This window comes from Grammomys surdaster, unplaced genomic scaffold, assembly GCF_004785775.1.
Source record: "Grammomys surdaster isolate TR1022 unplaced genomic scaffold, NIH_TR_1.0 125630, whole genome shotgun sequence".
In the NCBI taxonomy this organism is placed as follows: Eukaryota; Metazoa; Chordata; class Mammalia; order Rodentia; family Muridae; genus Grammomys; species Grammomys surdaster.
In genome coordinates, this window is record NW_021620469.1 from 813,288 (window position 1) to 837,671 (window position 24,384).

A 24,384-nucleotide genomic window follows, 5' to 3' on the forward strand; every position below is an offset into this window, starting at 1 on the left:
AGTTCTTGCTGTTTGAGCCACTTCATTGTTTGTGCATCTTGCTGGTCCAGGCAGACCTCCCCTGTCAGTTCTGGGCGTTGCTTCCGCCTCCTTCCCCACCCCCTCCTCTTACTGGGACTTCAGACTACACAATTCCCACATATTTATCATCAATACTTGGTGGGAGGTTGGGTGACTTTCTTTGTTTATATTTTTGAGATAGGCTCTCACAGTATACTCTCTGGCATGGAGTTTGCTATGTAAACCTGCCTGGCCTTCAACTCACAGAAATCTGCCCCTCTCTGCTTCCCCAGTGCTAGGATTAAAGGTGTGAGCCATGACATCCAACCATACCCATGTTTAATCCTCAAGTCTCCAAGGTTAGCTTTCTCAACACACAATCATCAGGAGTCTACAGCACTACTGAGGTGCCCTGTGCTCAGTCACTCATTTGTCCTTAGTCCTCCAGACATGAATCTTCTGGGCCTAGGAAATTCCTCCATCTCTGAGCCACCTTCATCCAGCCCCAACAATGGCAGAGAGTCAGACAAGGCACTGGGTGAAGGGAGATTTGACTCTGGGAATTCAGAAGGCCATGGGCTGTGCAGTGCATTCAGTTTCCTGTTTCTGGTCTCCCTTTCTAGCAGAGTAGGGGACTCTCACCACCTAAATTTCAGTCTTGAATATGGAGACATTCCTCTGATGGACACAGACTCACCCTGGTCTCATTACCGAGCCCAGCCCAGAGCTCAGTCACTTCTGTCCCCCTTGCTGGCCTTCCAGCGTTTTCCATCTGACCTCCTCCAGCTACCAGAAGTTTCTACCCCATCCCTACCTCACCCTGGCCTGATTTACACCAGCCTTTCACTGTTCTACCTGTAAGTTCCAAAACTGTGGAGTCTCCCCTACCTCACATTTCAGCCAGACTTGGGCTGCCAGTCACCTGCGCTCACCCCTCCCACCTAAGCCTGGATAGTGAGCCCTGTTCCAACCCAGGAGTTCCATGGACAGAGAGGCTCAGAGAAGACCTCCAGTTTATCAACTACCCTGCCTTGTCCTGGAAACTTAGCTGCCCCTAATGGCCAGATAAGGCAGTTTATGAATTCTAAGGATCTAAGGGATGCTAGGCTGGAAGTATATTTTTGAGATCATCAACCAACACTTCTAAGTCTCTGGTTTTGTATCAGGTACACAATAGACTCCTTTTTCACTTTCATCCTCTTGTTTCTCTATACAGCTCAATGTGGCACAAATGGATCTATATATGGAATGCACAAAAATAATATTTTTTAAAAAATGATCAAATTCTCTTTTCTAACAGTTCCATGTACACAGTCTTCTTGGGTTCAGAATGCAGTGTGTGGAATTGGAAGGAAGTTGTAAACACTCAACCCCTGTGGATGTCTGTGTACCTCACATGGAATCTCTACTATAACATGTAAACAAGAGAAAGTCAAGTAGAGAGGTTTTATCTTTCTTGACATTGAAATCGTAGACTCAGCCAGTCCAGCTGAAGTATAAAACAGCTTATGGTGACCCACGAGACCCTAGTCAAGTCCTTCACACAGCAGCTTGGTGAATTGTAGTTTGTCTTCTCTCATACACTACATCCTTACAGTAGTCTACCCTTCTTAGGGGTACCTCCCAGCACCCCAACTCCTCATGTACCTCAGATTCACTTCTCCTAAATTTCCCTCCAGAAAGGCATGGGTTTTCCAGGGGTATCAGCTAAACACAGCATAACAGGTTACAATAAGACTGGGCACAAACCTTCATATCAAGACTGGACAAGGCAAATCCAGTAGGAGGATAGGGGGTCCAAGAGTAGGTCAAAGTTCAGAGACATATCCACTCCCACTGTTAGGAGTCCCACAAGAACACTAAGCCACATAACTATAACACACATGCAGAGGACATAGCTAAGATCCATACATGTTCTGTGATGGTCATTTCATCCTCTGATGGTCATTTCATCCTCAGTGAGTCCTGAAGAGCTCTGCCTCCTTGATTTTGTGGGGTGTGTTTCCTAGTGGACTTGATCCATTTGGCTTCTAAAATATTTTCTGACCCCTTTCAGTGAGGGTTCCCCCAAGCTCTACCTAGTGTTTGGCTGTGAGTCTCTGAAGCTTAACCCATCAGTTGCTAGACAAACCTCTCTGATTTTGATGGATAGGCATCCATCTATGAGTATGGCAGAATATCAGCAGACATCATTTCACTGAATTCTCCTTGTGGCCAGTTGTGTTTGTTTCCATCCTTGGCCTCTGTGCTATCCAGCCTTTGCTTCCTGAACATTCAGGCAGTGTCTGGTAGGAGCCCCTCTCATGATACAAGGGTCAGGTTGACCAGTCATTGGTCAGCCACACCACAATTGCTCTGCCACCTTTACCCCATCACAACTTGTAGACAGGACAAATTGTAGTCAAATACTTCTGGTTAGGTTGGTGCCTCAGTACCACTACTGGAAATGTTGCCTGGCTACAGAAGATAGCCTGTTCAACCTCTGTATCCCCCAGGACTTAGAGACTACTAGGGTATCCTTCAAAATTTCCAGGGACATTCTGTTGCAATAGATTATCACCTTGCTGCCCAAATGCTCCAACCCCAGCCATCGTCTCAGTACACCCTCCCTTCATTGCTGCTTCCCTCACCTGATTCTTCCTGTTCACAACCTCATCCAGTCTTGTCCATCTGCACAATCCATTCTATTTCTCCTTCCCAGGGAATTGCATAATTCCCTGCCCACACCTTGACCTCTTCTTGTCCCTTTGCCTCTCTGGATCTGTAGGTTACAGCATAATTATCCTTTATTTAGCAGCAAATATCCACCAATAAGTGAGTATGTACCACATTTAACTTTCTGGATCTTGGTTACCTCACTTAAGGTACTCCATCCTACAGTTTGGACAGATGCTCAACTGTGGGGTGGTGGGCAGTGAGAGGCAGCTGGGTGCCTGGTCAAGCACAGGCCTTGAATCCTGGACCCTCATGGGACGGAAGGTGTTTGGCTCTGCTTCTGGGCTCCTAGTGCCTTTCACTCAGCTTCAGCCCTCCACAGCCCCTCCCACAGAGAGGTCTATGGCCATCAGTCATGTAGGAATAGTGCCTCAGGCTCTCCCACATGTAGATGAGGTATCTCCAAGCTCTCAGACCAAGCCAATAGGGGTTATTTGCTGCCAGACCCTAACCCACCCCAAAACTGTATATAAGAGGCCTATTCAGGAGAAGTAAAGGTGTGCAAAAAATCATCCCATTGTCTGACAGTTTCTGTCGAAAGAGCTTTAACACTTGGGAAGAGATCTGCTCTCCTGAAGCACCTTCAGGACCCTCCCCTCCTTGCTAGTTAGCTGGCTTCTTACCAGCCCAGCCTGGGCCAGCTCAGCTTGGAGAGACAGGTGCAGCACCTGGGAGTAACTGGGTAGCAATATCGGAGACATGGGTGGAGGCAGCAGCAGAGGCAGCAGAGGCAATCCCCCCTCTCTGCTCATACTCTATCCCCTTGGCCTGGACCACCACATCCAGCCAGGCTGGAGATCTTCATGGGATGCCCTCTGGAACAGGAACCCACACTCAACTATGTTCATAGTAGCTTTATTCAGAATAGTCAGAAACTGGTTTTTAAGTGGAAAATGGGAGTGTGTGCTATGTTGAGTTGGTAAATCAAGATTTAACATGTTAACCAAATAATGAAGTTTGATTCTTGGACATTGGTGTTTAGTCTCAGTAATGAGTCAATAGTCAAATAAGGGAAGGGACTTTGGGGGTTAAAAACGTAATCTAACAGTTTTTAGCAAAGGAGTTAGAGTAAAAGTCAAAACTTGTGGGTGCCATGTCTGTCATGCTAGGACTTGTCTTTGCTGTGCTCAGGCCTGCTAGAGCCATTCATGAAGTTGATGAAAATCTTTTCCCAGGTTTCCATTTTTGTCTAACCGATAGATTCCTTTGCATTACAGCAGCTTGTCACTTTCATGAAGTCCTATTTGTAAACTGTTAGTCTATCTGTGTTCTGTTCAGGAAGTTGTCTCCTGTGCCAATGCGTTCAAGGCTGCTCCCACTTTATTTTCTATCAGGTTTAGTGTATGTGGATTTCTGTTAGGGTCTTTGGTCCACTTGCTCTGGAGTTTGTGGGGATGATAGATATAGATCAATTTGTACTCTTCTACATGCAAATATCCAGTTATACCAGGACCATTTGCTGAATATGTTGTCTTTTTCCATTGTGTATTTATGGATTTTTTTTTTTACTCTAAAATCACTTGTCCATAGGTCTGTGCATTTAAAACCTGAACCTATTGGATTTTGTTGAACAACATGTCTGGTTTTATGACAGTATCATGTACTATTTGTTACTAAAGCTCAGTAGTAGAGCTTAAATTCAGGGATGAATATTAAACACTTTAAAAATTATAGTTATTAGATTTTATTTCTTTCATTCATTCTTTTTCTCTTAGTTTAAAATGTTTATTTCCTGTAATTGCCCATTTGCTAATTGGCAGTTTTACTTCCCTGGTATTTGATTTCTGAAATTATTTATTTATTTTAAGAATACTCTGTGATAGCTAATCATGGTTGTTAACTTGACTGCATTGGGAAGTAACCAAACCCAACCATCTAGGCACACCTGTGAGAGACTATCTTAATTAGATTATTTGTCATGGAAAATGGACCCTAAATATGGACTACCCCTTCTAGAAGCAGGCCACATAAAGTACAATGGAGAATGGAAATTTGGTTTTGCCTGCTTGTCCCATGCTTTCTGGCTGCATCTGTTGTGGGGCTGTAGCTTGCACGTGGGTCCTGTTGGATGAGACTCTTGGTGGAGGTGACTCACTTGTCTGGGTCACTGCTGGCTCAGCTAGCTTGCTTGAGTTGGTGAGCTCCGTGGCTGGAACATAGAGAAGTCCTCTGCAGGAGATTAGGTGGCGGTTCATTAGTTGAAGGCCCCCTCTATGGCTCTCCATGGTGGGTGCCAAGTAGGAGAGGTAGTCCGTGGTTTTAAAAGGTTTATTGTCATGTCAGAAAGTAGATGAAGCTGTATCCCGTGTTCTCAGGGCAGGCCTGAGGTTAAATACCTTTTGCAAGTAGGAGGATGGTCTGGGAAGGAATATTTAATTGGCTACACCCTCTGGCCTTTAGGTATCTCATTAATATGGAGATCTCTTGAGGCTCTGTGGCCTGTAGTCACACCCTCTACCTGTGTTATGTGACACAAACCTCTCTTTGGAAGGGACTGTAGAGGGCTGTCCTAAGTGAAAGGAAGCAGGAACCATGAGCAAGGCCGAATACCTACCTTACCTTTAGGGTCTCCAGGGTTTGAGTTCTGCACTCGACCAGGTACCCAGCTGCCTTTCACAGCCCACCACCCCACAATCTGTCCTGTTGCTGATGTTTCCTTCCTTGGTTGGAGAATCTACTTCTTCAGGACTTCATTACAGATGAGAGCAGCAGCTCTCTAGGAATCCTTGGGAACCCCAGCGCCAGATAGGGACAGTTGAGACATCTGGTCTTGTGGATAGAATAACTGGCTCCTTGGCTTCCTGTCAGGAGTCAGCCATGATTGTTTCTTTTGCTATACAGCATCTTTATGTTCAAGTAGCCCCACCTGTTAATATTGAATTATTCTACCTTTGGTATTCTGTTTAAAAATACTTTCTTTTGCCAATATCTTGAAGTATGTCCCATGTGTTTTCTTCTATAAGTTTGTTTTTCCAGTTATAAACTAAGGCCTTTATTCCATTTGAACTGATTTTTATACAAGAAATCTAATTTCATTCCTCTGCAGGTAGATTTTCAGTTTTGTAAGCACCTTTTGTTGAATCATTATTCCAACGGGTTTTACTCCCTCCTTGTCAACAATTAGGTGGCCTTTGTTTTCCCTCTTCCTGTCCAGGACATCTGTCCTACTTCATGGTCTTCCTGTGTGGTTTGCACCAGTGCCAGGCTCCCTCATCACTGTACTCTGGGTATAAGTTAAGGTACTAGATATTGTCACATTTCTAGCTGTGTTCTTAGTCCTTGGGACTGCTTTGGTATTTGTGGACTTTTGTTGTGCTATATGAATGTTTGGTTTTGCTTTCTTAGCATGTGAAATATGGCATGGGGGTTTCAATATGCATTGCATTAATTCTTTATATTAATTTTGGTTCTGTCTCCTGGCCTCCTTAGGCCAGCTTGACTGGTGCACTCATTGTCATTTTTACTCTAATCCTGTCACAGATTCTTTTATTTTTTTAACCGGGCAGTAGATAAGCACATAAAATATATTCTGTATTGAAACTGTAGAATTCAATATGAAGCTTCACAATTTCCATTCTGAATGCCAATTCTAACTGTAAAAAAGTTTAGTGAATAGTACAGACTTGGGGTCCTGTTAATGTTCATGCTTGTTTTTATTTATGTTCAGGATTTTCTTAATAGTAAGGTTTATGGATAAGAAAGTGGGCATGTCTGGGAGAGACATAGAGGGAAAACAATGATCAGAATATATTGTATGAAAAAATTATTTTTAATTTAAAAATATTTTTAAAAGATGTAAATGGCAGAAGCCACTTGATTTTTATAGACTAGTTCAGAGTTTCAACCTGTTGGCCTGAGGACTGCATGTGGCCTAGAATGGCTATAAATACAGTCCAAGAGAAAACCAAAGCTCACTGAAAACATGAGAGATTCTGTGATGATTTTGTGACTCCTGAGCATGAACTGTGTAGATGACAACATGTTCTAATGTTCTACAAAGTGAACATATGATGCTATTGCTATTGTCATACATGCCCGAGTCCAGACTGATTGCATGTGAGGTGTCCAGCATTTTATCTTCCACCTGCAGACAATTGAACTGACATCATCAGATTTGCATGTGCTTCTGGAGACTCAGTAAATGAAATGCACTGATTACCCATGATCCTTAGTCCTTTCTTTTCAGATAATGTGTATTTAATGGCAATTACGATCCAAGTAAGCATTCTGCTTTGATCATTAGGAGTTTACACACCTCAGCCATGCCTCGCACAGAGCACCCAACTCACATCTTTACAATCATGTCACTCTGCACTACATCAGCAGCTGAGACTTGGCATTCTCAAGCCTTGCTCTCTATTTCCTTGTCAATTTTCCAAATAAAAATAAATGCAGTTCCTTATATATTTTTATTTTTAATCACAGCATTTTTTCTATTCCATCATAGAAGAAATGGGATCTCAAAAAAGAAGCTTTTGGTAGTGACACATGCCTTTAATCCCAGCACTGGGGAAGAGAGGCTGAAGGATCTATGAATTTAAGCCCTACCTGGACTACAGAGCATGTTCCATGACATCCAGGGCTACACAGAAAAACCCTGTCTCAAAAAATAAACATTAAAAAAAATACAGAGGGCATCAAAGAATGAACAGTGGACCATGGTATTGCCACTCTACATTTATGTTAAATGCTGGCTTTCTGCAGAAGACATTTCAAAAACTAGTGCATAGAGTAGACGGTCTCATTGGAAATTGGTGGGGTAGGAGAAGGGAACCATGAGTAAGAGTGGCCAAAATGTGTTGAATACATGTGTGATGTTGTCAAAGAATAAAAAGTAAGTTTTAAAAGGAAAGTTAGTGCAAGAACATTAAATATTGGTAGTATCATATAAATCATTACTAGGACTGAATTTCATAAGGGTCACAGGATTTACCCAGTATGTCAGAAATTCCTAAAAAAGTGTTGGTCCTGATTCTGGTAACATCATTTTCATTTCAGGAGGAAGATGGACAAGCTGAGAACATTAGAGTAATATTATCAAGTTAGTTAGGTTGACATAAATAAAATTTGAAACAAAATGTCTGCAAGAATAGGACAATGGAATTAAATTTACCATTTGAATCATTTAGTGGACTTATCTTTAAGAAGAAAACCAACAATTAATACCATATTTCAAATTGTGAGTGTTCCAGTGAAAGCAGCATTAAGGGGAGCTCAAATTAAGGCAAATAACTCACTGCATTTCCACCCAGCAGAATACAGTTTTTTGCACTATGATGTCACTTTGACATTTGACACAAGCATTTGAAAATAGATTCTAAGACCTCCAGAAATATTGTCATTATTTTGGTACAATCAAATTCATTTCCCATCAGCATAGAGATGGTATCTGACAATTTTCAAATACATAGAAAGAAATGTATAGAACTGGAATCTTTTGTTTAAACTAAAAATATTTTGCTCATGTCCCTTCACAACTTTTCTAGAGCTTTTATGGGTCCTTCTGAGAGACAAATGCTCACACTTTACAATGACAGTGTATTCATACCACCACTTTTTCACAGCACCTACATTTGTGAGCAACTACTTTCAAGAATTGAGCAAACCTGACTGCAGACATATCTCAGAAGTCTTAACAGTACACACTACTCTTGCCAAGGACCCAAGTTCAAATCTGGCAGCCCCGTTGAGTAGCTCATCATCACTTGTAACTTCAGCTTCTCTGGCCTCCAAGGGGACCTGTACCCATGTGCTCACATCCAAACACAGATACATCATCAAAGGTTAAAAATCTTCTTAGCTATATGACTTGTAGATTTGACATGCAAAATATACCCAAGAAATCTCTGATATGAGACTCCCAGCACATTTATAGAAAAGGACTGCCAAATCTGAGTTAAATCAGAGAAGATGCACCTAACCCTCAAGAGACTGAAGGCCCCAGGCAGTATAAAGGTCTGATGGGGTGTGTGTAGGGAGACATCCTGTGGAGACAGGGGTGGAGAAAGGAGACATCGGATGTGGGACAGGTGGAGGGTGGACCAGAAGGGGAATAAAATCTGGAGTGTAAAAAAAAGAAATATAACAACAACAACAGCAACAACAACAACAATAAAATAGTAGTTAAATCTCAACAATATTCTAGCTCAAACAAGACTTGAAAAATGACAGCATCAGTTGACCATCAAAGTGGATGTGAAAATAGCAAGGGACCCCATCACTAGATGAAGAGCAACACACAATTGTAAACTGTTGAAAGAGGGAGAATTAGTCTTCTCCAAAGGTGAGCATCATGATGATTACACAGTGACTAGATAACCATTAAGTGGTCACACCTGAAAGCAGTATGTGTTCAAGCAATATTAAACCATCTTTGTAGGATGGATTTATATTTTATTCCCTTGTACGTGTGTGAGAGAATGATAAGTAAAGAATAAGAAGCCATGAATCTGAAGGGCATGAAGAGATGTGGATGAGGTAAGAGGAATAATGAGGAATGATGTAAGGTTTTAATTTTACTTTCCATTTTAAGTGTTAAGCACACTAACAGTGAGATTAGAACCAAAACATCTCAGTAGTGCCTTAGGAATTCACTGAGGTCAGAGCTGTGCCCACCAAGGCAGGGGGTGAAACTTTCAGTTACCAAAAGCAATGCTGAATTTCGACACACACTCATACTTTTTTTTAAAAAAATTTTCTCAAATCATAATTAATTCACACAGGGGTATAAACACAGAAAGGCAGGATGTGGGGAAGGGAATGACACTGGAGTGTGGGTGTTCAGGGGGAATACAGATATCTTCAGAACCGGGTATCGGCTGGGTGAAGGTTCAGGGGACAAGTCACTATGACTCTGCCTATGACTCGCTTGTCCTTATCTAAGTTGGTATTGTCTGCCAAGGCTATCTATTTACAAGGTCTATGACTACTCAGGCTTATAAATTTCCACAAAAGCTTTCTGTTGACATTAGCTTATAGCCATCTGTTTTAATGTTTTTCCACTGAGACCCAAGAGTTGGTGTTTGTATACACAGACTCATACATTTAAAATAGAAGAATAACAGAACAAATTTTATTTCTTACATATGCATAATTTACTCATTAGATATTACAGATATGGACTCTCTTTCATGGACTTAAGATTCTTTCTATGTGCTCATAGAGAGATGACCAATTTATCCTAACAAAAATATAATATTTGAGATTTTATTAAACAATTCAATAATTAAGATTATTCTGTTCTGTTAGGCTTTGTTTGCTTATCCGTATGTGCAGATGTCATGTCATTTATACACAGTCCCTTTTAGGGGGAAATATCATGCTCATTATAGTTTATGTAGGTAATGTGTAGCCCAAAAGAGTCATCCCTTCAAGGTGGCCCAGAAAAGCTAAAAGGTTACATAAGAGTGGACTAGATGACAAATTTTGATTCAAATAAGATCACAACTTTAGTTCACAATGAAGACAAGAAATCCTTCCTTGGTTCCAAAATATAAAATGAGAAAGTTCAAAAGTATCTGAATTCCATGCAGCAGTGATGGGAAAGCAGGATCCAGTAGTTCTGTGGTTTTCTGGATACACACACACACACACACACACACACACACACACACACACACCCCTGTGCTCAAGGCGAGACCAGCCTGTCTCAACCCCCAGGGCTCTCTGCTGACTCCAGTCAAGATGGGCATTTTCATGGCTGCATCCCTGTCCTTCTCAATCCTGGATGTAGCCCATTAAATAGTCACCCATGATCACGGTCCTTGTTTGTTTATAGGAAATACTAGGCATCTTTGTACAAAATATCATTAAAGTCATCAACAGGGAAGACAATGCTGATCTAATCTTATTGACCATTGAATTCAATCCTCAAGCTCTTCCCAGAGTTAAATGACAATAACTAGAAATCCGGTACCTGTCATTTGTGATCCGTTATTACACTTAACTATGTATGACAGTAACACATGCTTTTGAGATTTCTCTGTGACTTCCTAGGAGTTTCAAGAGACTCAGCGTGAGTTCAGGTTAATTCATTAGAATATTCAGATTATTCCACAGGATGATCAGTCATTTCAAAGGTTAATGACATGATGCACTTTGATACTGCCCAAGAGATATGGCACAGTATCAATTGTCACAAAGTATTGTGTAACTTTGTGTGTGTGTATGTGTGTGTGTGTGTAAGTATACTATAACTGTTGTTAGGATAATTTGGTTGTCAGTATTATTTTTTTAAAGAAACGAAGGAATAAAAAAAGCAAAGAAACTCGAATAAATTTTACCAGATGCCAAAGTGTCTTAGCCTTAGAAAAGGACACACTTGTCTCTGTTCACTGTGGACTTCCTGAGGTCTCAGCCTCCTCAACCACAGCCTCCAACATCTACATTCTTGATCTTTATCTCAGCTTAGCTCATAGGATGTCAGTGTGGTGACAGTTTGTTTTTACCCAAAGCAGAATATTTCCTTAAGTAATGTGACGTCAATCAGAAGCAAAGGTGCATAGCTTTAAAATGCCTGTGAGGCCACTGATCCAACACCTTCCTCCCCTTCCAAAGGCTGTGTCTGCTCTGCTCTTCTCCAACCTGAGCAGCCTTCCTGGGAAGATGCCACCAGTCCTGATTCTCCTGACCCTACTTCTGCCTCTTGGAGCTGGTGCAGGTGAGTGACCGCCCCTGTGGCAGATATGCCAGCCCATGAAACTGTTGTTGTTTTTCTGCCCATCAGTAGTTAGGAATTGTTCTGCCACTGAAACCAGGAAGTTTCTGAACCTCAGGTCCCATACCAAATCCAGACATGGAAATGTGACACTGGCTAGATTCTCATCAATGTCTGAGGAAGAGAGGTATTCTCAGAAATTTAGTAGCTACTAGTTTCTTCCAGCTAATTTTTTTTTCTTTTTCATTACCTGTAGACTGGATGATCCTTAGAAAGAGATGTGGCAGACAATGCAAAGATACAACGGGCACATCATTAACTTGATTACAACTGAGGGAAAGGCAGCTTTAATGTCCAGCCTGTAATGAAGTGAGTCCACCAGCTCAAGAGTATGAGCATCATTCATTAAGTCCACCCCCAGTCCTGCAGAAGAAAGAGGCCCAGGCTGACAAGATCCTGCACTGCATGCTCCACTAGCTTTGCAGTCTAGTTTTAGTTGGTCTCTCCACTTCTTCTGCAGGTCCCCAGCTACTCCCAGCTGGGACAGCACACTACCCCAATATCCCTTGGCTCTGAATCCTACCAGCACTGACCCACTAGACCCCCAGTTAACTACAAACCACTCATTCATGCAAAAAAAAGCATTTACTGAGAACCCAAGATGTGTTAGGTACCAAACACAGATAATGTTAGAAAATCCACCTCTATAGGGCATGGAGGTAAAATGTGAGAAAATGACACCAGTCAATTCTACAGTGTTTAGGATGACTCACTAACAATCAAAAACTAATGTGGATATTCACAGGATCCCCTCAGGCTCTATGTGGTGAAGACAGAGCTGGGTTCTGAGGCTTGTGAGCAAAGATTATTCCATGTGCAAGGAATCCTGTTTGCAACAAGCTTTAGGGACTGCAGATCTGACCCCCAGTCAGTCCCTTCCTAGATCTCCCCTCCTCACCTGATCTACTGCTTCCAGACACCCCATACTCTAGCCCCTTTTTCAGATGAGATCATCGGTGGCCATAAGGTGAAGCCACACTCCCGCCCCTACATGGCATTTGTTGAGTCTGTGGATATTCAAGGGAATAAGAGATACTGTGGAGGCTTCCTGGTTCAAGACAACTTTGTGCTGACTGCTGCTCACTGCAGAAACAGGTGAGGAGAAGCAGCTAGCCCACATTTTCTTAGGCACCACCCCCTACTCACACATACACAGGAGCTTCTGTCCTTTATTGTGGATGTTCCCATGTGATTTCTCTTGAAGGAAGGACTGTGACAACGGGAGTCAGATGAGAGACAAATTTTAGATCAGAGTCTAAGATGTCAGAGCCAGCAGCACACTTGAGATGATCAACTGCACTGGACAAACTAGAGCAGTGGTTGACATTGAAAGATCACATTAAAACACAGTGCAAGCTATGGAACATTGCCTAGATACAAGAGGGAATTCCCGGGAGTCCAATATCCTTAAGAATCGGAGAGTAGTAGGTCTGACCCTGAGGCTCTCCTGAGTCCTCAATTCCTCTCAGCTTGAGCCCTACCCTGCCTGCCCTGCCTTTCACAGCTCCTGCACTGCATCCTCTCTGACTCATCTCTCCTTTCCACTCTGCTCTCTCCACAGCTCAATGACAGTCACACTGGGGGCCAACAACATCGAGGCTAAGGAGGATACACAGCAGATCATCCCTGTGGCAAAAGCCATTCCCCATCCAGACTATAATGATACTGTCTTCTCTAGTGACATCATGCTGTTAAAGGTGAGACCTGACACCCTTCCAACCACCAACATCTTCCCACCTGTTACTGCCCCCCAGCTGTGCTCTTCTTGGTACAGAGCTAGAACATCTTTCCTTTTCTTATCCTGGTTCTTCTTCCCTCACTTCTATCCAGACTTTAAAAGTCTCAGGCTTGCAGGATCTTAGCTGAGCTGATCTCTCTATCATCTTTCCTGTCAGTTGGGGCGTAAGGCCAAGAGGAATAAAGCTGTGAAGCCCCTCAAGTTGCCTGAGCCCAGTGACCAGGTGAAGCCAGGGGATGTGTGCCATGTGGCTGGCTGGGGAAAAACGTCCATCAATGCCACTGAAGGATCTTCCCGCCTACGAGAGGTTCAGCTGATCATTCAGGAAGACAAAAAATGCAAAAAACGCTTTCCTCACTACACCAATACCACGGAGATTTGTGCTGGAGACTGGAAGAAAAAAAAGACTTTTTATGAGGTGGGGATAAGCATTTAACAGACAAAATGAGGGGTGAGAGGGCTTGGGAAAGGCCAAGGTGTGAGAATGTCAAACCCTGCAAGCCTCAGCTCAGAGAACAGGAAAGTCCCAAAATCTGGCTTTTGGCTCTTGTGTGGGTAGAGCAAGAGTGTAAGCTTGGAAAAAAAAATCTGTCATCCTAAACAGGATAAATTATCTCAGAGTATCCATGAGGAGTTCAGGGAAAGCCTAAGACTGAGCTAGAAAGAAAATTTGGGCCTGCCTGGAGCTCTGGTACTGAGGGAAGCTGGAAAACCTGTCCTGGCCCTGATCTAAGAGTTAGCCTTGCCAGGAGGAGGTGGGGAAAACAGAGCCAGAGGAATTCAAGATAAGTTCTTCTTTTCTCTGCCTACAGGGTGACTCTGGGGGACCCCTCGTGTGTGACAACAAAGCTCATGGAGTTGTAGCCTATACAAAAAATTGGACAATCTCTTCAGGAGTCTTCACTAAGGTTGTATACTTCCTGCCATGGATAAGCAGTAACATGAAGCACCTCTAACAGATGTTAAACCACCTGTGCCGACCAGCCTGCCTGACCTCAGGCAAGAATGATGTGGAGTGGGCAACAACGACTGAAAATTCATAATAAATAACCTCTGGAATGCATATAACTGAAGTTCTTTGCTGTTTTAGCCACTTAATTGATTGCACACATCGCTGGTCCAGGCAGACCTCCCCTGTCAGTTCTGGGCTTTGCTTCCTCCTCCTTCCCCAGCCCCTTCTCTTACTGGAACTTCAGGCTACAGGATTCTTACATTTTTATCACCAATACTTGGTGGGAGGTAGGATGTTGTTTTCTGGCTTGGAGTTTGCTATGTAAAACTTCCTGTCCTTCAACTCACAGAAATCTGCCCCCCTCTGCTTCCTCAGTGCTAAGATTAGAGGTGTGTGCCATAACAGTCAGCCATATCCATTTTTAATTCTCAAGTCTCCAAGGTTAGCTTTCTCAACACACAATCATCAGGAGTCTACAGCACTACTGAGGTGCCCTGTGCTCAGTCACTCATTCGTCCTTAGTCCTCCAGACATGAATCTTCTGGGCCTAGCAAATTCCTCCATCTCTGAGCCACCTTCATCCAGCCCCAACAATGGCAGAGAGCCGAACAAGGCAGTGGGGTGAAGGGAGATTTGACTCTGGGAATTCAGAAGGCCATGAGCTGTGCAGTGCATTAAGTTTCCTGTTTCAGGTCCCCCTTTCTAGCAGGGTAGGGGATTCTCATGACCTGAATTGTTTGCAGACTAGAAGACTGAGACACTCCTCTGATGGACACAGACTTACCCGAGTCTCATTACCCAGCCCAGCCCAGAGCTCAGTCACTTCTGTCCCCCTTGCTGGCCTTCCAGTGTTTTCCATCTGACCTCCTCCAGCTACCAAAAGTTTCTATCCCATCCCTACCTCACCCAGGCCTGACTTACACCAGCCTTTCACTGTTCTACCTGTAAGTTCCAAAACTGTGGAGTCTCCTCTACCTCACATTGCAGCCAGACTTGGGCTGCCAGTCACCTGTGCTCACCCCTCCCACCTAAGCCTGGATAGTGAGCCCTGTTCCAACCCAGGAGTTCCATGGACAGAGAGGCTCAGCCAAGTCCTCCAGTTTGTCAACTACCCTTGCTCGGTCAGGAACCTCTGCCTTCCCCTGCTGGCCACATGGGGATATGGCAGTTTGTGAATCCTAGGGATTTAAGGGATGCTAGGCTAATTTTGTCTCTTGACATCATCAATCAACACTTGTAGGTCTCTGGTTTTGTATCAGGTACACTGTAGACTCCTTGTTAACCTTCATCCTCTTGTTTCTCTAGACAGCTCAATTTCACACAAATGAATCTATATTTGAAAATAACACAATCATTTTTTAAAAAACACGATTAAACTCTCTATATTCTAATGGTGTCTCATGCATTGGTTTTCTTTGGTTCTGAATGCAGTTTGTGGAATTGGGATGAAGCTGGAACTCCTCCAGCCCTGTGGTTTTCAATGTACCTCATGTGGAGCCCTCATCAATATAGGTGGGCAGGAGAAAGGTGAGCAGAGATGATTTAGCTTGCTTGACATTCAAACTATAGACTCTGCCATTCCAGGTGAAGTATAAGACAGTACATGGTGGCCCACGTGACTCTAGTAAGTTCCTCACACAGCATCAGTGGGGAATTATACTTTCAAAGTTCCTGCACTGTTGGATGTTGGTTTTCTTTGATTCTGTTTTGCATTTACATATAACTCATCATGGTGGTATTTAAGGGACTTAATTATTTTTCAGTTCATTTGCTTTGATTTTCATTTTCTGAAGGTTATTTGGAAAGGGTGGTTTCTGTTTCTTGTTTTGCGTATTGAGTTTGTTTTCAGTTGTTAGTTTGTTTGTTTGCTTTGAGAGAGAATGAGAGCATGAAGCAGGCGGATGTGGAGGTCCAGGAAGAGTTGCGGGAGGGAAAATAATTCTATCAACAAATATCGTATAAACAAATTAAAATAAAAAATTAAAGAAATTAGCAATGATATAATAAAATTTTATAGTTAAAATATAAAGTTATTTAAATTAATAAGAATAGCACAAAACACATCAAAACTGCTATTTCTCCCTTTTTCTACCAAGTCCTCAGAGTGAAAACTCAGCCCTCAAGAAGTTGGCAATGGCAAGAACATGACAGGGCACAGTGAGGAACCGCTGGGTATTCCATGCTTCTGTGTGAAGACAAGCCAGCTTCTGGCTATATGTCTCTGCCTAGACATTTAAGGAAGAAAGAAACACAAATTTTACGAATGAAGCTGTTGGTTTTGCTTCTCTTCCTTCTCCTCTTCTTCCTCCTCGTTATCTTCCTCCTCTTCCTTCTCCCCCTCTTCTTCCTCCTTGTTTTCCTCCTTTGTACAACAGTTATCGATGCTTAACAGTGAAGGCAGTGCAATATTCTCAGGTTTTTGTTAAGGCCAATTATTTCTCTTTTGCAATCTGTATGTATTTGTATGACATTGTCAGTTTTCTCTATAAACATTGGCTTATGATTCTTGTCTTTTGTGCAAATTAATATTTAAATATTATTTCTCATTATAACAAAAAGAAATGTATTTAGAATTTTCTAATAACTTCTGGAACTTTCCCTACTATGTTGGTTAGTGTGTTAGTTTGTACAGGAGATGGGTTTTAGTGTTGTTTTTTTACTTTTATTCCCTTTATAGAAAGTAGATTTTGTTCCCTCACATAATATATCCTGATTATGATCCCCCCCTCTCCTCTCTCCATCTCCCTTCCATCTGGATCCACCACCTTTCTGTCTCTCACTTTAAAACAAACAGGCATCTAAGGGATAATTATAATATCATATCATATAATAATATAATACGATAAATAAAAAACTAACACTTCAGAATTAGAAAAAACAAACAGAAGGAAAGAGACCAAGACAAAGCACAATAATCAGAGGTTCACTCACTTGAACACTCAGGGATCCCATAAAAACACTAGACTAGAAGCCATAATGTATTTTTTTAAAAAAAAATGACCTGATACAGACCTGAGCAGGCCCTGTGCATTTTGCCTCAGTTTCTGTGAGTTCATATGAACATTGACCATGTTGACTGGAAGGCCTTGTTTTCTTGGTGTCCTCTATTCCCTCTGGCTCTCACACTCTTTTTCCTTCTCTTCTGCAGGATCGCCTGAACCCTGAGGGGAGGGATTTGACAGAAACATTAAGTTTGGGATAGTTGTCCAAGGCTTCTCACTCTATACATATTGTCTGGCTGTGGGTTTCTGTATGTGTTCCCATCTGCAGCAGGAGGAAGCTTCTCTTATGATGGCCAAGCAAGGCACTGATCTATAGCAATGCCATTTAGAGTCATTTTATTGCTTGTTTTGTGATGTTTATTTGTTTAGAACAGTAGTATTTGGTTTTACCCTAGGTCCCTTGGTCTATCTAGTACCAGGTTATTGGTCACCCAAGCAGTATCATATATACTGGAAGCTTCATTTAATGACAAGAGATGTCCAGTTAGAGATCTGTCTCCCCAAGTTGAGGAACCTGCCTGACTCCATTTTGAAGGTAGGAGCCATGATGTTGGATTTTTAAAAATGTTTCCATTATACTATAAGAGCTGAGTTACTGTCTTTAAGTCTGTTTCTTGGAGCCTGACCTGTCCCATGACCTTGACATGTCCTTGAGAACTCCCAGATCCTCCATAACCCTCCCTAAATCACTTGGGTTTTTTTGTTTGTTTGTTTGTTTTGCTTTGTTTTGTTTTCACTTTTGTTTTTTTGGGGTTTTTTTGTTTTTTTGTTTTTGTTTTTGTTTTTTTTGCTTTCCTGTATTTCTTTATTGCCCCATCATCTCTCTTCTGTAAACCTGCTTTCTAACTACTTATGATTCTACTCCTTAGGAAGGGCCCAAGAAATGGACTCAGGGCTGCTCTCTTTAACCTAACTTAGGAAGCAGTCAGTGGCCAGCTCTTGGGTGCTCCCCAATAAAAGACAACCTTGTTATAAATTTGGCTCAAAATTGTGATCGTGGTCTTATTCTCACCAGGTGGGATTAACACATTATTCGGTAATTTCATTTGGATCACCTTCATATATTATATATTTTAGGAAGTTTCTAGTATATTAGGTTTCTATACTACTCCTCAAATGGCCCTTGATCTTAGCTGTCTTTCCCTCTGTTCTCTCCCTTGTTCCGTTATCCCCTCCCCATTTGATACTCTCATCCCAGCCCCCTCATCCATCCATAACTACCTATTCTATTTCCTTTTTGTAGAGCATGTGGACAGTGCTACCAGACAGGCATGAGACTTGTGATGAGATGAAGCATGTTCAAACTCCAGGAATCTCAGAGATTTGAGACAGTAGCAGAGCTGCTCCCTCGCTGCCTCCATGCCTGCTCTGGAACACGTAATCATGACCCTCAACTAAGGTGATCACAGGCAATATAGAGCATCACCAGTATCTTAGCCTCAGCCAATAAGATGTATTTATCCCTCAGTTCATATAGTTCCTGTCCACATAAAATGAAGTGTGCAAGCTATTTCACCAAGGATCCTCTGAGACTGGTTATTTTATTGAACTCTAACATTTTGGGGAGGACTCTCTTCCCTGAAGCACTCATCGTTGGACCTTGGGCTTGCTTGCCTGGCCAGGATCCCATGGCTCTCAGGGGCTCACATCAGAGCACTGGTTGTGGACATTGCAGCTGTACAGAACTGAACTGAGACCAGAACTGAGACCACCTGCCCTGTGCTGGCCACTGGAACTTTATCCCTTCTCTGAGAGCTGTAACACTCCCGGCATCCCTGCCAGACCAGAGCCTTATAGAATGTATTTGTCTCAACCTCTCTTCCCCTACTTTGGTCTGGCATACAGCAATGGCTGATGCCCCAGAGGGAAGGGGCAGACCTTGGACTCTATCTGTTCCAGATTTTACCCTGCCTTCTCCAAGCCTGTGAACTAGCAGTACCAGGGCACCCCACCAGGAGGGGCAGAACCCATAACCATACATTTCCTAATAATAATAATGGGTCATATTTCCATCTTCTGATATCTTCTTCAGTTTCTTTCTTCAGTGTCTTAAAGTGTTTGTCAGGCAAGTCTTTTACTTACTTATAGTTGCTTCAAGATATTTCATATTATTTGAGGCTCTTGTAAAAAGGGTTGTTTTCCTGATTTCTTTCCCAGTCTGTCATTTGTGTATAGGAGGGCTATAATTTTTGTGAGTGAGTTTTGTATGCAGCTACCTTGATGAAAGAATTTCTTAGCTGTAGGAGTTTCTAAGTGGGTTTCTTTTAGGATAACTTGTGTACAATTTTCTATCAAATGCAAATAAGTATACTTTGATTTCTTCCTTTCCAACCTGTATCCCTTGATCACCTTCAGTTTTCTTATTGCTCTAGTTATGACTTCAAGTACTATACTGAGGATAGATAAATAAATCTATGATAATTTATCATGAAGGGGTGTTGGATTTTGTCAAAGGCCTTTTCTTCATTTAATGAGAAGATCATGTGGTTTTTGTCTTTCAGTCTGTTTATATAATAAATTAGGTTTATTGATGTACATATCTTGAACCATCCCTATATCTCTGTTGAGAAGTCAGGTGTAATTCTAATAGGTCTGACTTTGCATGTTACTTGGTCTTTCTCCTTTGCAGCTTTTACTGTTCTTTCTTCGTTCTGTACATTTGGTGTTCTGATTATTGTGTGCCATGAGGACTTTCTTTTCTGGTCCAATCTATTCGATGTTCTATTTGATGGACACCTCTTTCTTTACATTAGAGCAAATTTCTTCTGTGATATTGTTGAAAACATCTTCCGTGGCTTTGACCTGTATTTCTTCTCCTTCTTGCATTTCTATTATTCTTAGATTTTATCTTTTCATAGTCTCCTAGATATCCAGGATGCTTTGTTTCATGAGTTTTTAGATTTAACCTTTTCTTTGATCAGGGCATCCATTTCTTCTATTGTGACTTCAATGCCTGAGATTCTTTCTTCCATCTCTTGTATTCTGTTGGTGAAGCTTGTATCTGAGGTTGCTATTAAAGTTCCTAAATTTTTCATTTTCAGATTTTCTTTGTTTTTTTTTGTTGTTGTTTTCTTTATTGATGTTTCTGCACTTGAATGATTTTATTCATTTCCACTGTATGTTTGTATTTCCAAAGATTTCTTTAAGAGATTTATTCACTGCCTCTTTCAGGACATCTATCATATTCATAAAGGGTATCTTAAGGTCTATCTCTTGTGCTTCAGCCATGTTGCAGTACTCAGGGCCTGCTGTGATAGGGTTCCTGGGCTCTAGACTAGACATGTGCTGCCTGTTATTAATTGTGATTTTATGCTGGTGTCTGGGTTTCAGAAGATGTGGTTCTAGATGCTGATATCTGGTCTTGTCATTGTTGGGTGAGTGTTTTGTTTTGTTCCTTAGTTCTTGTAGTGGTTTGGAAGAAAATGGCCCCCATAGTCTCATAGGGAGTGGCACTATAAGAAGGTATGACCTTGTTGGAATAGTTGCAGCCTTGTTGGAGAAAGTGTGTCACTGGGGGTGATCAAGCCATGTATAGAGTGACTTTCTCTTCCTGCTGCCTGCTGACCCAGATATTGAACTCTCAGCTACCTTTCTAGTACCATATCTGCCTGCATGCCACCATGCTCCTGCCATGTTGATAATGGACTAACCCTCTAAGACTGTAAGCCAGCCCCATTAAATGTTTTCATTTATAAGAGTTGCTGTGGTCATGGAGCAATAGAAATCCTAACTAAGGCAATTCTGTTGCCCTTTCTGGTTCCTTGGAAAGTGTGGTGGCTGTGTGTTTCCTGTGAGGAAATTCTTCTGGGATCCTGATATGTGTGGCCACTGGCAGATTCAGGTAAAATGTGTTTCTAGGTATTGGGAGCTAACATAGAAATGAGGATGGGCTAAGAAGGGTTGGGGAGTCCACAGGAAGAAGGAAAGCATGATGTTCTACCAGTATCTGCTTTGTCCCCTGGGAGTAGGGGCAGAGATTGAGAAGAAGTCTCTCAATCATGTGGACTACATAGGGGATGAGTCTGGTGATTGTTTTTAGAGGAACTGGGGGATCGGTGAAGATCATCAGTTCCTTACCTGAATCCCTGGCTGTAGTGGCCTGCAGATAAAAAGGATTTAAAAGAAAAAAAAAGTAATAACAAACCAAGCACATGGCTATGAACAAACAAAACTCAAAACATTGAATAACGAGGGGGAACAGATAGAGTTATGCTTCGTACAAAGCAGTCCCAATGTTCAGGTGCTAACTCCCTCCCTCCTCCAGCCTGGTTCACAGCACTACCCACAGCAACATACTGAGAACAGAGTTAGACACCTGTGTAGAGATATCCAGCAGACAGTGCAAGAGAGCAGCGCCAAAAACAAGCAAACAAACAAACAAAACAAACAAACAAACAAACAAAAAACAGTGGTGGCCTAGATTTTTAAAAACTTACTTTAATAAGGGTTCTTAAACCCTTTAACCTCCCTTCTAGCCCATCACCCACCAGAGGTAGTAGACAGAGAAAGGTTAGTAGGAAGCAGGTTGTGGACCTGTTTAGAAATACTTCTTTGGGGCTATTCCAGTCTTCATTGTCAGAAGTCCAGTCCTTTAGCAAAACACCAATGGAAATCAACAACTGCAGTCCAGCCCACTCAGCAATAACCATGTGAATCAGCAGCAGCAGTTCTATTCAGAAGAAATTGTGAGGCTCGCTCCACCAATTGGCGTGAGTCCACAGAAGCAGCAAGAAGCTTCCAGAATATCATGAGAAGTTCTTTGGCAAGTTATTCTCTATGAAGTCGTGACAAGCAAAGATCAGTAATGTGATGCAAGGTAAATCAATACCAGAGCATCATCAGTGAAGACTAGTGAAGCAGAATAAGGAGACCCAATGCCAGAGCATCCCCTACTGTCTGTGGGGTCATATTTATATTCTTTCTAAATAACACAGATCCTCCCATATATCTGCTTCAGCAAAACATCCTTTCACCTGCCTCCCCCAGGAAAACACCATATGACATAACTGAGTTTCCAACGAAACCAGAAATTTCCACTTCAATCCAGCCACCAAGAGTCCTAGAGTACAAGCCAGAGTCCATGGCTCAGTGTACAAGAGGTCTACTACCAAGGTAAGGGGAATCTTGTAGAACAGTGTCAATCAGTCCTATGACTTATATCAGATAGAAACACTACCTATGAGACTTTCTGACTAGACAGCATGAAGAGGTGCTCTTGACAAGGCTGATTGCTTATAAAGATCTCTATATACATTGATCCTCTTTCCATCCCTACCCCCTACCCTAAGTTGCTCCCTGATCCCATCTCCCTACCAACACATGCTCTCCCCTAGTGACTTTTTATGATTTTTTTTTTACATCCCAACCACGGTTCTCCTCCCTTCCTTTCCCCCAAGTACCTCCTCACCTCCCTTCTGTCCTCCTTGCCCTATCAGCTCTCTCGATTTCTCTTATCCCCATGGATATCAACCAAACATGGCATATCAAGTTACAGTAAGGCTAAGTACCTTGCTTTGTATTAAGGCTGGATGAGGCAACCCAGTAGGAGGAAAAGAGTCACAAAAAGCAGGAAAGAGAGCCAGAAACAGCCCCTGCCCTCACTGTTAGAAGTCTCATAAAAAGACCAAGCTACTCAACTGTAATATTTATGCAGAGAGCCTAGGTCAAACCTGTGAAGACTCCCTGATTGTGGGTTCAATTTCTGTGAGCCCTTATGAACCCAGGTTAGTTGATTCTGTGTGTTTTCTTGTGGTGTTTTCATGACCCCTCTGGCTCCTTCAGTCCTTTTCTTCATCTTCTGCAAGATTCTCCAGCTCTACCTAATGTTTGGTTCCATCTGTTTCTATCAGTTACTGGATGAAGCCTCTCTAATGACAATTGGACCCCAATGTATGATATAGCAGAATATCATTAGGAATCTTTTCATTGATTTTTGTTGTTGGGGGGTTTGTTTGTTTTTATTGTTGTTTACCAGTTATGTGTGGTTCTATTGTAGATCTCTAGACTATCCAGCTTCTGGGTCCTGGACCTCCAGGAAGTGTCAGGAGTAGGTTCCCTCTAATGGCATGGATCTCAAGCTGGGCCTGTCATTGGCTGACCACTCCAACAATTTCTGTGACAGCTTTATCCCAGCACATCTTGTAGGCAGGATAAATTGTAGCAGTAGTTGATTAAACCTACTTTAATCTCCCTGCTGGCAGTGGAGTATTCCTTGATACCCACACCAATGCTCTGGATTTTTTTTTTTTTTTTTTTTGCAAATCCAAACAAGGAATTTATTTATTTATTTATTTATTTTTTAAATTTTTTTTATTGTTTTTATTGGATATTTTATTTACATTTCATATGTTATCCCCTTACCCCATCCCCCACCCACCCGGGAACCCCCTATCCTCTTACCCCTCCAACTTCTTCTCTGTGGATGTAACCCCCACCTACCCCCCCACTCCCACTTCCCCACCCTCAAAATTTCCACCCCCTGGGGCGTCCAGCCTTCATGAGGTCAAGGATCTCATCTTCCACCTGTGCCCGGCAGGGCCCTCTACTCTTACATATTCAGCTGAAGCCCTGGATCCCTCCATAAGTGCTCCCAGGCTGGTGGTTTAGACCCTGGGAGCTGTGGTTGGTTGGTATTGTTGCTCTCCTCATGGTGCCACAAACCCTTTCAGCTCCTTCAGTCCTCACTCTAACTCCTCCATTGAGAACCTCATGATCAGTTCAATGGCTAGTTGTGAGCATCTGCCTCTGAATATGTCAGACTCTTGAAGGCCTCTGAGGAGACATCCATATCAGGCCCTTATTGGCATGTACTTCCTGACTTCCACATCAGCATCTACCTTTGGTGATTGCACATGGGATAGATACTCAGGTGGAGTGGTCTTGAGACGGCCCATCCTTCAGTTTCTGTCCCTCACTTTGTCTCCATGTTTGCTCCCTTGAGTATTTTGTTGCTCCTTCTAAGAAGAACTGAATCACCCCCACTTGGTCTTCCTTTTTTATGAGCTTCATGTGGCCTGTGAGTTGCATCTTGGGCATTTCAAGGTTCTGGGCTAATATCCAATAATCAGTGAGTGAATACCATGTGTGTTCTTTTGTGATTGGCTTACTTCACTCAGGATGATAATTTCTAGTTCCATCCATTTACCTAGGAACCTCTCGAATTCATTGTTTTTAATAGCTGAGTAATACTCCATTGTGTAAATATACCACATTTTTTGAATCCATTCCTCAGTTGAAGGACATCTGGGTTCTTTCCAGCTCC

At 42.3% G+C, this 24,384-nt stretch overlaps 1 protein-coding gene and 2 non-coding genes across 4 annotated transcripts; 1 reads left to right on the forward strand and 2 right to left on the reverse strand.

Annotated features, from left to right (window-relative positions):
• Positions 1-339: 339 nt before the first annotated feature.
• Positions 340-421, reverse strand: LOC114638860. Its single transcript, XR_003713932.1, has one exon. It is a non-coding gene; the product is annotated as a small nucleolar RNA SNORD55/SNORD39 (small nucleolar RNA).
• Positions 422-11,258: 10,837 nt separating this feature from the next.
• LOC114638822 (granzyme E-like) lies at positions 11,259-14,272 on the forward strand. Of its 2 annotated transcripts, none has more exons than XM_028787400.1 (5): positions 11,259-11,374; positions 12,376-12,526; positions 12,993-13,128; positions 13,327-13,587; positions 13,982-14,272. In XM_028787400.1, exons 1-5 carry the CDS (start codon positions 11,320-11,322, stop codon positions 14,123-14,125), a joined length of 747 nt encoding a protein of 248 aa, XP_028643233.1. In that variant the 5' UTR covers positions 11,259-11,319; the 3' UTR covers positions 14,126-14,272. The 2 variants fall into 2 exon arrangements, with proteins under 2 accessions (XP_028643233.1, XP_028643234.1); XM_028787401.1 differs by having other exon boundaries at positions 11,277-11,374; positions 12,376-12,525; positions 12,980-13,128.
• A 270-nt stretch (positions 14,273-14,542) lies between these two features.
• On the reverse strand, positions 14,543-14,624 carry LOC114638857. The gene has a single exon (XR_003713929.1). It is a non-coding gene; the product is annotated as a small nucleolar RNA SNORD55/SNORD39 (small nucleolar RNA).
• Between the last annotated feature and the right edge of the window lie 9,760 nt (positions 14,625-24,384).